At 40.8% G+C, this 14,730-nt stretch overlaps 1 protein-coding gene across 1 annotated transcript; it reads left to right on the forward strand.

The window, feature by feature from the left end:
* Window positions 1-14,078: 14,078 nt before the first annotated feature.
* Window positions 14,079-14,684, forward strand: LOC105048776 (pectinesterase inhibitor 3-like). Its single transcript, XM_010928223.4, has one exon. It carries the CDS (start codon window positions 14,079-14,081, stop codon window positions 14,682-14,684), a length of 606 nt encoding a protein of 201 aa, XP_010926525.2.
* The last annotated feature ends 46 nt before the right edge of the window (window positions 14,685-14,730 follow it).

A 14,730-nucleotide genomic window follows, 5' to 3' on the forward strand; every position in this document is an offset into this window, starting at 1 on the left:
CAGAAGGATTGGGGGGTAACTTTCAAAGAAGAGTCGGCAAAAAAATGATGACTTGATAATATAATTCTTTTTTGGAAGATAATGTTCGAGGAATACAAACTCCACATGATGATACTGTCATTGTTTTGGTGATGATAGCAAATTATGATATAAAAAAATTTTAGTTGATAATGGAAGCTTAACTGATGTTCTTTTTTACTTGACTTTCTCCCGAATGCAATTACTGACTGATCGACTCAGAAGAATCTCGACGTCATTAGTCGATTTTTCTTGAAATATAATTACTGTGGAAGGAGAAATCACTCTCCCATTAATCGCAGGAACAGATCCACAACAGAGTACTGTTCTTTTGACATTCATAGTCATCCAAATTTTCTCTACTTATAATACCATACTCGAACGATCTGGATTTAATGCCTTGAGAGCAGTAGTTTCAACATATCATTTACTGGTCCGATTCCTAACAAGAAATGGAATCAGAGAAATGCATGAAAATCAACAACTTGCTCGATGTTGCTTCCTCATCTTCATACAAAATAATCAATCTGAAGACTCTATGTTCATCGATAACTTGGACTAAAGAAAAAATAAAAAAAGATAAATCAACCGAACAACTGATTTCCATCTTGCTAAAAGAAGAAAATCCTAAAAAGATGGTCCAAATTGGATCGCAGCTGTCTGATCTAGAGCAGCAACAACTGATAAATCTATTAAGAGTAAACGTCGATATTTTTGCTTGATCGACTACTGATATGTCAGACATTCCTTCAGAGATAATAATCCACCGACTAAATATTGATCCAAAAGTTAGATCGGTGAGACAAAAGAAAAGACCTTTTGCTCCCGAAAGACAGAAGGTCATCGACAAAGAAGTCGACAAACTCCTCGCAACTGACTTCATCAGAGAAGCTAATTATCCCGATTGGCTCATCAATGTAGTAATGGTGAGAAAAATCAATAAAAAATAGAGAATTTGCATCGATTATACAAATCTAAATGAAGCTTGTCCGAAGAACAATTTTTCTTTATCAAAGATCGACCAACTAGTTGATGCAATTTCGAGACACCGACTCTTAAGCTTCATGGATGCCTTTGCAGGTTACAATCAGATTTGGATGACACTCGAAGATAAGGAGCAAACAACCTTCATAACTGACAAAGGCATCTACTGTTACAAAGTAATGCCATTCGGTTTAAAGAACGTCGGAGCTACTTATCAATAGCTAGTCAACAAAATATTTAAGGCACAAATTGGATGAAATATGAAAGTCTATATGGATGATATGCTGGTGAAAAGTCCCCAAACTTCTGATCATGTTCGAGATTTAGAAGAAGCCTTCAGCATACTTCGACGACATCAGATGAAATTGAATCTGATCACGTGTGTATTCGAGGTAACTTCTAAAAAATTTCTTAGATTTCTTGTGTCACAATGAGAAGTCGAAGCCAATCCCAAAAAAATAAAGGCTATCATCAATATAAAGTATCCAAGCTCCAAGAAAGAGATACAACAACTTAACGGAAGGATAGTTGCACTTAGTCGATTTATCTCAAGGTCGGTGGAAAGATGCTTGTCCTTCTTCAAGACCTTAAGACAAGCAAAAGACTTCCCATGGTCAGATGAGTGTCAACAATCCTTCGAAGACCTAAAAGGATATTTGACATCCCCATCGTTATTTACAAAATCAAAGGTGGGAGAAACTTTGTATCTCTATTTGGCAACTTCGACAAAGGCAATCAGTTCGGTATTCATCCAGGAGGATAAAAACTGAATTCAACGGCCTATTTACTATACCAACAAGGTACTTCATAATGCCGAAATAAGATATTCAAAGATGGAGAAAATGATCTATGCTCTAATTATATCATCACAACGATTTCGCCCATACTTTCAAGCACATTCCATTGTTATCTTGACAGATCAGCCGTTGAAGGTGATTTTATACCGACCTAATACTTTAGGATGAATGACAAAGTGGACAATAAAATTCAGTGAGTTGGATATTCAATATTGCCCACGTCCATCGATGAAGGCAAAGTTTTGATTGATTTCATCGTCGAATGTATCATACCTGACAATAATCCCGAGGATGAATCTAATAATAAAATAAAGCAACTCGAAACTCCCAAGCCTGACTTAACATCGATGTGGGTGTTACATATTGATGGGACATCTAACGCACAGGACAGTGGAGCCGATCTCATCTTCATCAATTTCGAAGAGATTGTAATCGAATATGTCTTTTGATTTAATTTCAAAGCTTCAAATAATCAAGCCGAGTATGAAGCTCTCCTAGCCGGCTTGAAGATTGCTAAAGAGTTTGATATTGATAATCTGAAGGTCTTCACCGACTCACAGCTGATTACAGGACAGGTTAAGGACGAGTTTGAAGCCCGAGACCTCATTATGATGAAGTATCTTCAGAAGGTAAGAGATCTTGTATCAACTCTAAAATATTTTGAGATCTCTCACATTTCAAGAATAGAAAATGCTTGAGTCGACGTACCTTTTCAACTTGCAACCACTTCATTCAACTCGCTGGATCGGATATTCGTCGAATATCTTGAACAGCCAAGCATCGATAAAGTCGAAGAAGTGCTACAAGTCAATGATAAGCCAAGCTGGATGGATCGATCATCCAATACTTGACCGATGAAACTCTACCTACAGATCCTTCAGCAGCCAAACGACTCAGATGGATGGCCTCGCAATATATTTTGATGAATGGTCAACTTTATAAAAGATCATTTTCTCTTCCCTTACTGAAGTGTTTGAGATCAACAGATGCTGACTGTGCACTCCAAAAAATTTATAGAGAGATTTATGAAAATCACTTGGGAGGCAAATCTTTGGCTTATAAAGTCTTACGATAAGGATATTATTGGCCCACTATGAAGAAAGATGCAGCTGAATTCGTCCGAAAATGTGAACCATGTCAGAAGTATGCAAATATACAACATCAACCGGCCAGTCAGCTGACATCAATTATTGCACCATGGCCCTTCGCACAATGGAGAATCGACATACTTGGCCCTTTCCCTCCGATATCTGGTCAGAAGAAGTTCATAGTGGTTGCCATTGATTACTTCACCAAATAGGTGAAAGCTAAACCTCTGGCATAAATCTCTGAAAGTAAGATAGAAGACTTTATTTAGAAGTCAATCATATGTAGAATCGATTTACCACACACCATCATTACTGATAATGACCGACAATTCGACAATCAGAACTTCAAAGAGTTTTATACAAAATTTCACATTATGCACAAATTCACATCAGTCGACTATCCACAATCCAATGGTGAGGTAGAAGTGACAAATCGAACAATCCTACATGGTCTCAAGACCAGACTGAATGAAGCTAAAGATCTCTGGATGAAAAAATTGTATCCAATCTTATGAGTATATCGGACAACTCCTCGTATACTGATGGAAGAATCATCGTTCAACCTGGCTTATGGAATGAAAATGATGATTCCACTTGAGATCGAATTACTATCACCAAGAGTTGAACAGTATAATGAGTCGAGCAATTCAGAGTGTCAGAGAGCTAATTTAGACTTACTTTCGGAAGTCCGATAGCAGGCTTAAGCTCGGATGACAGTATATTAACAAAGAATAGTCCGATATTATAATGTAAAAGTTAAGCCGAAGGTCTTCCATCTAGGAGATCTGGTCCAAAGAAAAGTAGAAGTTTCAAAGCCTCTAGATCAGAAATTTTTTTTTTCAAATTGGGAAGGACCCTACAAAATAATCATGACACTTCAATCAGATGCATATCGGTTAGAAACTCTTGATAGAACAACTATTCTTCGAATTTGGAATACCGATAATTTAAAGATGTATTTTCAATAAAGCTGTTTATATGTACAATATTCAAAATGAAACATTAAAATTTAGGATCATGAAAGCTTCGATCAACTACGTCTACAAAATGACATCAGGTCGATGAATAATCGATTGATTTTTACTGACTATATCTCGATTTTTTACTGTAAAAATCAACATACCGACTATATCTCAATTTTTTACTGTAAAAATCAACTCTAGTCGAATGACTACTTATACCGACTTAGTTTTAACTAAGCAAAATATTATGCCGATTTAACTTCGATCGAATCGAAAATACACCAACTTGACTACGGTCAGTCGAAGAATATTCAGCTAACCATCGTTTATCAAATATCTAGACATATCGATTTAACTACAGTCAATTGAAAGGTATTCGGCTTATCATCGTCTATCCAAATACCTAAAAAGTAAATATGTTGACCAACACTCGACTAACAAAAACTCTATTGCAGTTATTACTGAATATCCGATTTACCAATGGGTAAGCGGTTGTCCGACTATAATTCCACAATATTGAAAGTACAAAGAGAAAAATATCAAAGAGAGTTTGTACTTGAAATTTTTTTTTTTCATTCATCGAAGAAGAAGTTACAAAATTGGACCCAAGATCTGATTACAAAATTTGTCTGATTACAAAAAGAAAAAAAAATGCTATACCGATCATCAGTCGGTTTCTTCATCTCCCTGCTCCGATACAGCTTCGGTAGTTGGAGCAGTCGGCGCATCTTCTTCTGTCAGTGCGACGCCCTCTTCAGCAGCTTTTTCTCCCAAACTAGGAAGAACGATGCTGCTCAAGTCAAAGTTCGGATATAATTTTTCAACCGCATCTCGACCGTCCTCATATCCGATGCAGTAGGAAGTGAATCTGCCTTCGAGAATCTTTTTCTTGAAATCTTCTAAATTCTTAAAGTTCTCGACAGTCAGACTCAGGACATCTTTTGCCGACTCAGCTTCAGCCTTCGTGGAGGCCGACTCAGCATCGGCTAGTGCCAGCCTCTCCAGGGTGGCCCGATGGCTTCTGCGCTTTGGTTCTAGCTCTTCAATACATATCCATCCCTCTCTCTCCGGAGCCGATGGCTGGAGTGCTTCTTGCTCCTAATTTGAGATTCGAGAGATGTAATGTTCTGATGAGCCAACTCAAGTTCGGCTCGATAGGACTCTAGGTCGACCGTCATACGGGAGATTTTCTCCTAAAGTTTTTTCTCTCATTCAGTTGCCGCCTGGATTTGTTCAATGACAGTAGTATTTTCGACGATGATGGCCACTACCTTGTCCATCCATGATCGTTGAAAGTCGGCAATCTTTCGATATCTACTTTCTAAAGTGTGCATATTTGAGCCCACTAAAAATAGAAGATGAGTCAAATCAGATAAAAAAAAAGAGGAATGTCGGAAAATTACCTCAAGTATCATTGGATAGAAGGAAGAGAATATTTTGGACACTGTCTGATTCTTCCTATTCTCTGTATCAGTCGGGAGAAAGACAGCTTCGATGAGCCGCTTAGCCAATGCCGGATTGACCAAAGCCGACTCACCTTCAGAAATCCTGCTGTCGAAGAGTGTGGGAAGGCCCACAGATGACCCATCATCGGTCGAAGTAGTCGGTGCCTTCTTCCAATCTCCAGTCGGCAGTCGCGCGCTTGAGACTGTCGAAAAATCAATGCTTGATTGCACTCAAGAACGTTCTGCTGGAGGAACAGCTGGTGCAGCCGCAGACTGCTCGAGTTCGGTAGCGACTTTCGATCTAGCCCGAACCCCCAATGATGGAGCCACCGATGGTTCTACCGCAGCTCTTTCGTCTCTCGCCATCCTAGCTTCAGCAGACGGTGCCTCAGTCGGAAGAAGCATTGTCGGGGCTGACAACGCTAAGACCGGCTCGGGAACTATCTCCGACAGAACGTCAGATTTCCTCGCCAGTACTGATGGAGTGTCAACCCGACTCCTTCTCGATGATCGAAAAGGTCCAGCATCGGCTGCTGCCCTCTTCTTGACAGCATGTGAGTGAATGTTGGCAGCCAACACTCGTGCCCTTGTCCACATAGCTGCAATCAAAACAAAATGATTAGTACAGTTTAGAAATAGATAGAAAAAAAGTGGAATGACCAACTATGTTATATCTAAGAAAGTTATCGAACTAAGTCCGGCATTGTAGAGAGTCTGTTCGATCATCAGCTTTTACTGCGGTGGAACTTTCATATCCTTTAGTCGGAGGAAATCTTTCTGATCAGCGTCATTTACCCGACTATTCTTGTTGGAGCCAGTTCTTGGATTATCCCAGCACGAAGGAAAGCCCCAAGAAGAAGAAGAAGAAACAAAAAAAATTGATTCTTCCATCCATGGATGGACGATGGAAGATCAGAGATGAAAGAAAGATCTTTTCTCGGGTTAAAGAACCACCAACCCTTGGCCTTAGGATAAGAAGGAAGGACAAAGAAAGATCGAAAGAGAGAAGGACGAGGATCAGTCAGGATAAGCTGATATAACAAAGTAAAACTGATAATCAGTCGGATAGAATTCGAAGTCAGCTGAGCAGGACAGAGACCATAGTAATCAAGAAGATTTCGGACGAACTCCAAAATCGAGAATCGAAGACCGGCCTAAAGGTTCTCAACATAAAATGTGACTTGGCTCGGAGGAGGAGAGTTCACTCGACCGTCCGAACCAAGAGCGAAAAGCTGATATTGCTTCGGGATATGGTACTATTCCTGAAGCTGCTCAATATTGGATCCGGATAAGGAAGAAACTTCTATTTTTGGATCCGAAGGAGAATCATCGGTCAGATTCTCCAATCAATTATCTCAAGAAGATGAAGCCTTCTTACTTGTCATTGAAAATGAAGAACTAAAGAAGAAAAAAGAAAACCTTAGAAGAAGAAAAACCCTAAAAGAAGGAAAACTCTAAGAGAGAGAAAGGAGAACTCGACTTGAAGTCAAAAGATAACGCAAGGAATGAAACTCAGAAGTACCTAACACTAGGGTAGTAGAATCTTTTCTTGCAGAGGAAAGCGACAAATGTAAAAGTAAAATTCAGATGAAAGCGACTTTATACATATAAGACCTCTCAACGATTTGGATGAAATCAGTTAAATCAGAATTTTCTCGGATGTCGACACATGGCGACATCAAGACGATCATTGATCAGATGGTTTGACGTACCTGCTCCCAGATCATGCCACCTCATCATTATCCATGTGAACAGCTCAGAACCAATGATGTTTGGACACGTGGCCCAAATCTATTCAAATCGTTCAGATTCTTCGGGCTCCGAATTATCATTCCGAAACATCCCAATGATGATCTTGCAAATATCGAAATAACAAAATAGCTAAAGACCTTTCATATTTTAAAAATTATTAATACCAGCAGTCGAATCGGGGCTCGAGGTAGCACATGACGTGACAACTCCCTTCATCCAACGTGACAGACTATGTGACAATATGCACGTCAGACCATCTTGGACTTGAGAGTGGAAGACAACTATTGGGATAATTCAATCGACCCCCGATTTCGACTCTAGATCGATCTCATAAACACAATATGCCGACTAACGATCAATTGACTGACCGACAGTTGGCTATTTTCAGCCATCAATAAACAACCACGATAACTCATTTAATATCCGACTGATGACCATCGACATATCAGAGTTATCGATCGATGCTCATTCAGATCTCTACGACTACCGACATATAGTCGGCTTATCTTTCTACGATCACATAATGCCAAAATATGCAAAACTCACATGTCTAACCGTTATAAACGGCTATCAACTATATGTCATGATCATTAATGGGCATAAACAGCCCATTAACTCCATGATTATGGTCCGATAATTGGGATAATTATCTTTTTAGTACTATAAAAAGTGGGACCACATGCTTGACGGTTACATATGAATCACCTACAAAAGGGAGGTAAAGGAACAGCATTGCTAAGACACTTCTGGGCTGATACTTTATTTTTCTAAAACTTCTATCTGCTGTTTACTACTTCCTACTGACTTAGGCATCGGAGAGTCTTCGCCGGACATAATTCCAGTCAGTACGGATTTCTTTTGCAGATACTCTTCTCCGACAATGGGTGCAATAGGAAATTGGCCGCAACAAGATTCATTATATATGAAGGTACTAAATTATGCCATATCACCCATTTCTCGACTCCCAAGCATGGTAGGGCTTGAGTGTTTTTGGGTAAAAGATTAAGGATTGAGTCGGAAGGAGACTAGTGGACAAGCCCGCTAATTGCATCCCTCCCAACCCTCAAGTGCGACCACATGCTTCGTTTCTTCTCCCAATTGCTCTGACTGCCGCCTTCACCTCTCCTCCCTCAAGAGAGAATCTTCTCAACTTCGACCTCACCTTCCTCTACTCCCTCTCAAAAAACAAAAATCATATAGGTTGCATTTGGTGCATCACCAGGCAATCTTGAATTACCTTCAAGATAGATTACCATCATTAAATTATTAGTAATATTGATTACTGTGTTTGGTACACTCATGTAATGTTGTAGTAAAATTATTAAAAAATTTGATTGATATATTTAGTATGACAATCAAATTATCGATAATATAAAATTAATTTTTCAAAATATTTTCAATAATTTTGTCCTAATACTTTTCTTTTTTTCCGGTGTAGATATGATGGTGACGTGGAGAAGCGGCGGGCCGAAGGAGGGGAGGGGGTGGGCGTGCACAAAGGAGCCATGGGATTGGTGGGGATGAGTGCATAGGAGCCGAGGGGTGATGGGGGACAGAGATCATATGCCAGGTGGAGTATCAACGGCATGCAGTTCTTCTCTACAATGAATCCATGAAGCTTCTAGCAACACTTCTCCACCGCCTTTTGGTACTCCATGCTCACTATCAGGTACGACTTCCCCATCTCTCTCGACTGTTCGATCTTGATCACTATCGGGCAATAGCGGCATCTCTTTTCCCGCTGCCATCAGCTTCATCCGATTCTGATTGTAGATGGCTGCGTTCCCTACCATTGGCCCCACCTCATTGGCATCAATGGCAGATGGCCCCTTGGTCTTTGAGACCATGATTTTGACCCCCTTGGTCATCTTGGAGGCAACGATCGCATGATAGACAGTGTCGATCTAGGCATGGAGGAGGTTTGCATACAGGAGACTGGAGTGCGGGTCAACGATGAGGGCGACGCTAGGTTGGGTAGGCGTTGATGAAGAAGGGGGAGCTGGGGTGAGTGTGGAAGTCTAGGATGGGACAGAGGAGGGGGAGGAAGTCGCGATGGAAGGTGGCGGTGGAAGGCAGGTAGGAGTTGCCGAGGATGGCGAGGGAGTGGGCGGTGGTGACGGTGATCTGGCAATCGAGGCCCAACGAGGCTAGCATGGAGTGGAGGTTGTCCATGGCTGGGAGGAGGAAGCGGGGGAGGGCGGTGTTGTTACTGACGAGCACTTCATTGCCGATGGTGAGGAAGACGATCTTCGCCACTGGGAGGTAGGCCTGGATATTGGACCGCACCTATGCAAGGGCCTCGTCGGAGTCCCCAACGAGTTTAGGGATGCAAGTAAAGGGAGATGGAGGAGCCACGGACGGTATGTGCGGATGAAGGAGTCACGGGTGGCACTGGAGGGGAAGTGTTGGGAAAGGGTTGGGCAACGAATTTTATGTTATTTTTTTAAGGAATAATTTTATTTAAAATTTTTATTACAATATTGTCAAATAAGTGGTAATCTAAATAACCATCCGTCCCCAAAGCTATCTAGATTGCCTTATGGGAGGCAATGTAGATTGCCAAGATAATTAGCATATCAAACACAACAATCTAGTGAGCCCACTTTAAAATTTTGGCAATGTAGATACATTGCAAGCTACCAAACGCAACCATAATGATATCTTGTTGCATCCTATAAACAATTATCGAGATGTCATAAAAATTAATAGGGCGTTATAATGATATTATGACATCCTGTAAATAATTATCAGGATATCATAAAAACTAACAAGATATCATAATAATAGTATGATGCCCTTTTGTATCATATGACATTTTGTTGCATCTTATGAAATAAGATGTCATAATATTATCCAAGATATCATAGTATTCAATAGGAATAGATATTTTGATCAGAAAAAAATTAAGAAAAAAAATAAAATTATATTGAATATCTATTTTTTATTAATTATATTATATAGTATAATATGATAAAATAATATATTTTTTCTCCATCAGATCTACAAAAATTGCTCTACGGAGGAAAGGAAGGAGGAGAGCGACGGCTTGGTTTCGGCCAAATGATTTGGAATGCGGGGAGCCCGTGAGACCGAGATGGTGTTAATGTGGTTTGGGTTTGGGTGAACATGAACGTAATAGTGATATTAGCGGTTGGGCTATAAAATGATAATCAGATCTAAACCACAAAATTCAAGCAAATATGTGGGTTGAATCAATGTCCCATTGGGCGACCCTTTTGGGTCATTGAACACTGAGCTTCGATATTCAAAAAATTCTATTGCCACTTCTTCTTCCTCTTCATTGTTGTTGTCGCCGTCAAAGTGATTTGCTTGCCATGTCCTAAGAATTCTATTTATTTCGATGGCTATTGGTTTTCCCATGTCCTTCTATATGTTTTTACAAATTGTCATGCAATTAAACTAAAAAAAGAAAAACCTATCCAGTGATCTTTGAGTGCGAGTGATTTCCTTATAATACTTTGTGTTGTTGCTGGTTCCGGCTAAAATCAGAAGATGAGCGATCGGACCTTGCATAGAGATATTGGAGTGATCTGCAAAATAAAATCGGATCAGTTGTTGTGCTCCAGTGAAGATCTTCTAACGCTCAAGTCAGAAATTAGAGAACAGCAGAAGCCGCAAATGATTCTATGAGATGGATTAGCTATCTGAGTCCTCGAGACTTTAGTTATTTATAGACAATATGATTAAACAATCGTGAAAATGTATAGTTCTGAGATTGTTTAGCTGTTGGACGTATCGTTGTAGGCGAGTTATTCTATTCCTTATCTGCTCCTATGGGATTATGAGAAGTTAGTTGCATCTGAGTCTATCCACTTAGGATGGACAGCTACTGCACGTGTCAGAAAATTGGATGATCAAGGTAATATAGGAAGCTCTCGTGCCTGTTGGACCGCACATTAGATTGGATGCAAATAGTCAAGCTCCATATACTTCAGTTCAGTGTTTGGGTCAGCAACCATGGAAATAGCTTGCTGATATGAGGTATCCATGATAGCATACTGATCCAAGATATCCATGGTACCATCGTAATATTTTGGATTATAATTCTTAGGTGAATCTCTGATATGATTTCTGTTGCGAGAATATTCACGTTATAGGGGCTTCGACGGACTCAGAGTACCATATTTCACACAAAAGAAATAGGAACGGCTGGATTGAATATGGATCCGATAACTATTACTTGCACTAGTTTTGTACTTCTTTTGAGTTGGAGTGGGATGGATAGAGTTTCAGAATGAAGCAGAATGGGTAAACTTAGATTGGGCTGATCAAATGGATTGGATCGAATCAAATTATAAAAATTATTTTTTATATATATATTTTAAAAAAATTATATCTGGAAGAGAACCCGTAAAGAATTATCTATATATCTAAGTCGGATTTTACAATTACCCATACTTGCGTCCGCGGCGGGTTGGGTCGAATATCCAGCGAAGTTGAGTCAATTGCCCGCACACCTCCGTTCTAGATTATCCTGTGCTCTCAGCAGGTTCGGAAAGTGATTCTTAAAAATATTTGAAATTTTATAATTTACCTCCAAATGAATGTGTAGGCGTGTACGACTACGGCATTGCTGAACGAGGAGCGTGCACCGTTGAGCTGAATTTGGTGGATGTGGGCCTGCCGATGACAGCCATGCAACTCATTGGCAACATTCTTTCCATATTCATGGCTTCACCATAGGCTACTAATCTACATGCTGTTGGATTAATTATGAAGGGATATTTATTGGTTTTGTTATGGCTAAATCATATGAAGTTCAATATACATATCCAATTATGCAAGTTTACATATTGGAATGAGAATTAATATATGATGGCGAGATAGGAAGTCAGTTGCGTAAGTCGACGTTCTAATTGGTTGCGAGTAGGTTCTTTTCCTTTCGCTATCAGAAATGGTTCTTACTAGTTGTACATTGTCAATTTTATCCCACGCTACCAGCTGTTGGCTATGAAAATGATGCTTTTTTATTATTTTGGAGTATATGAAAATGTCAGATTGATTGGTTTATTCACAATCAGCCGCCGAGATAGAGAGAGAGAGAGGAGGTATGCATCAACGGAAGACAAAGAGAGAGGAAGGAGGATTCTGATGAGTGAGTGAGTGAGTGAGTGAGTGAGAGAGAGAGAGAGAGAGAGAGAGGGATGGTTGTTTTCAATGGAGAGAAAGAAAGAGGAAGTGAGAGAATAGATGGAGGATTTCAAATGGAGGGAATTGGGCGCGCATAGGCTCCCCTCCCATCCCTCCTAATGGTATGGCCTTTTCTTTTGCTTTCCGCATCATCCAAACAACGCAATGGGTGAATCGCTGCCTATTTCTAGCTGCATCAAGATTCGGACATATCAAAGGGAAGGGACTTAATTGGATGTGAGCCAAATTTTGATTGACTTAAGCTTAGCCCATCTATCTCTCTCTCTCAAAATGGGATTCTCTATGGTACTTTGGTGAGTCGCTGCCTATTTCTAGCTACATTAAGATTCAGATATATTAAAGGGGTAGGGATTTGTTTGGATGTGAGCCCGATTTTGATTGATTTGAGCTAAAACCATCTCTCTCTCAGAATGAGATTCTCTACGATACTTAAAAAGTATCATAGAGTGCTATGCATGGTTAAATATTGTCTATCATAAAATAAATGGTTATTCAAACTGTCCAAATATCTCTGAAGTTTATACATTTCTTCCTTTTTAATTTTTTTTTAACATATGCGCATGAGTGTATGCGGTCGTCCATATTAAAGTGAATGATGCTCAATCATGTATAGCACCTTATGGTATTTTTTGAGTACTGTAAAAGATCTATACTTTTTTTTATGTATGTATATATATTATATTATATTACTATATTGAGAAAAAAATAAAATTTGCTTGTTTTGACACAAATACTATCCCTCGCCGGAAGAAACTAAATCTTAGCTTTGCGTCTGTCTACTAATCCCTTTGGGAAGGGAAACAATTGGATGTCTTTAAATTGGAAGCATTGGAGCAATTTTCTGTCGACCTTTCCCATGTCCTTTTGTGCGTGCTTCCAAATCCCCCTGCTAATTAAAACAAACAAGAAAAAAAATAAACTGAAAAAATGTCTAGAATTCCAAGGTGAATCCTAGCTCGCTACAACACTAGCATGCCCACTAGAACTCGGCAAAGTGATGTAAATTGCAAACTCTGGAAACCTTATCATGAGTAAATTGCTCCATAGACCACCAGACCGAGAGGAATAGCAGTTAGATAGGATGTACACGTCGAGTATGTTCCGATACATCAAAGCCTTGCTCCCTTGAAAAACTTCCAGATGCCCGGCACAGACTCATGGTACGGGTCAATGGATCGCGAGCGCAAGAGAGCTTCAAGCCCAAAGTTCAAACCAACCCTAGCCCGGCCTGGCCCGCACAAGGCCCCGATGTAGTAGGCCCAAGCTTTAGCATTTAAGCATGTTTATTCCCCGGCCGGGTTGGTGTTTAAAAAAGACGCTATTCCACCGAAAAATGCGCTCAGGCCACTGTAGGCATGATTCTTCTACTCGGCCCATTGACAGCCCATTCGATGAGTGCATGCAGGAGGTAAACGAAGCCCAAGGTGTAGGTGGGGGTGACGATATAGCGGTAGATTTTTAAATGGAGGTGAGGATGTGGAGATTATTTATTTATTTAAATAAATAGTAAATTATTTTTTTCTTCGAGAAAATTGGGAGCGGTAAGAAAGAGCCCGTTCCACCAACCTGCGTTAAATTTCCGTGTGGAAGCTCGTCCTCCACCACTAGCGCTCCTCGTTAGCAACAAGACAAACTGCTTATTTTTATCTAACCTCCGTCACCCAGCTAACCATCCAACGTATCTTTCGACCTCCCGTTCCTACCGATCCGTGGTTCGCACCCTTCTTATAGGAGGACCTTGTGCAACACTGCAACGAACTAAAGAAGATCCCCGATACTATTTAACCCCCCTTCCCTCAATCCCAAACATCAAATTAATCCACAATATTCCCAAGGATTCAACAAAAATCATCGTAGAAAATGGCTGCAAAGTTGTGCATCCTCCTCCTCTCCTTTGTATTTGCGACCACCAACTCATTAGCGTCATCTCCAACGGCATCGACCTCCACGAAGACATCGAGCTCCAAAGACTTAATCCGTTCATATTGTGAGGATGCCGTATTTCCAAGGTTATGCAACAAGGTCTTCAGGAAGCATGCCGAGATCATCCACCCAAATGGGACAAACGAGCTGACCCAGCTCGCCACCGTCGTCACCGTCAACCGCCTCCGTGGCCTCTCCAAACGTGTCGCCGTCCTCGCTCGCGATGCCACCGAGCCGAAGGATGCCAAAGCCTTGAAGGCTTGCAAGGCGGCACTAAGCGACGCGGCCAAGGAGGCACGGCGATCGGCGTCCGAGTTGTCCGAGGTGAAGGCTACGACGGAGAAGGCGCAGGCGGAGAAACGGGCGGCGAAGGCGCAGGCGTACATGAGCGATGCAATGATGAACGAGGACTTGTGCGCCGACCAGTTGGATGGGATGGCGGATGGACCGGTGAAGACCGACGTGAGCCGTCGGGTGCGCCAGGTCAAGCAACTCACCGCCAATTCTCTCTCCCTTATTCACGGCGTCGCCACGGCCAACTGATCTCCATCCTTGCATGCTGTTGGATTATTTATGAAGGGTTGCTTCT

The sequence above is a fragment of the Elaeis guineensis genome, chromosome 7 (genome assembly GCF_000442705.2).
Source record: "Elaeis guineensis isolate ETL-2024a chromosome 7, EG11, whole genome shotgun sequence".
Lineage (NCBI taxonomy): Eukaryota > Viridiplantae > Streptophyta > Magnoliopsida > Arecales > Arecaceae > Elaeis > Elaeis guineensis.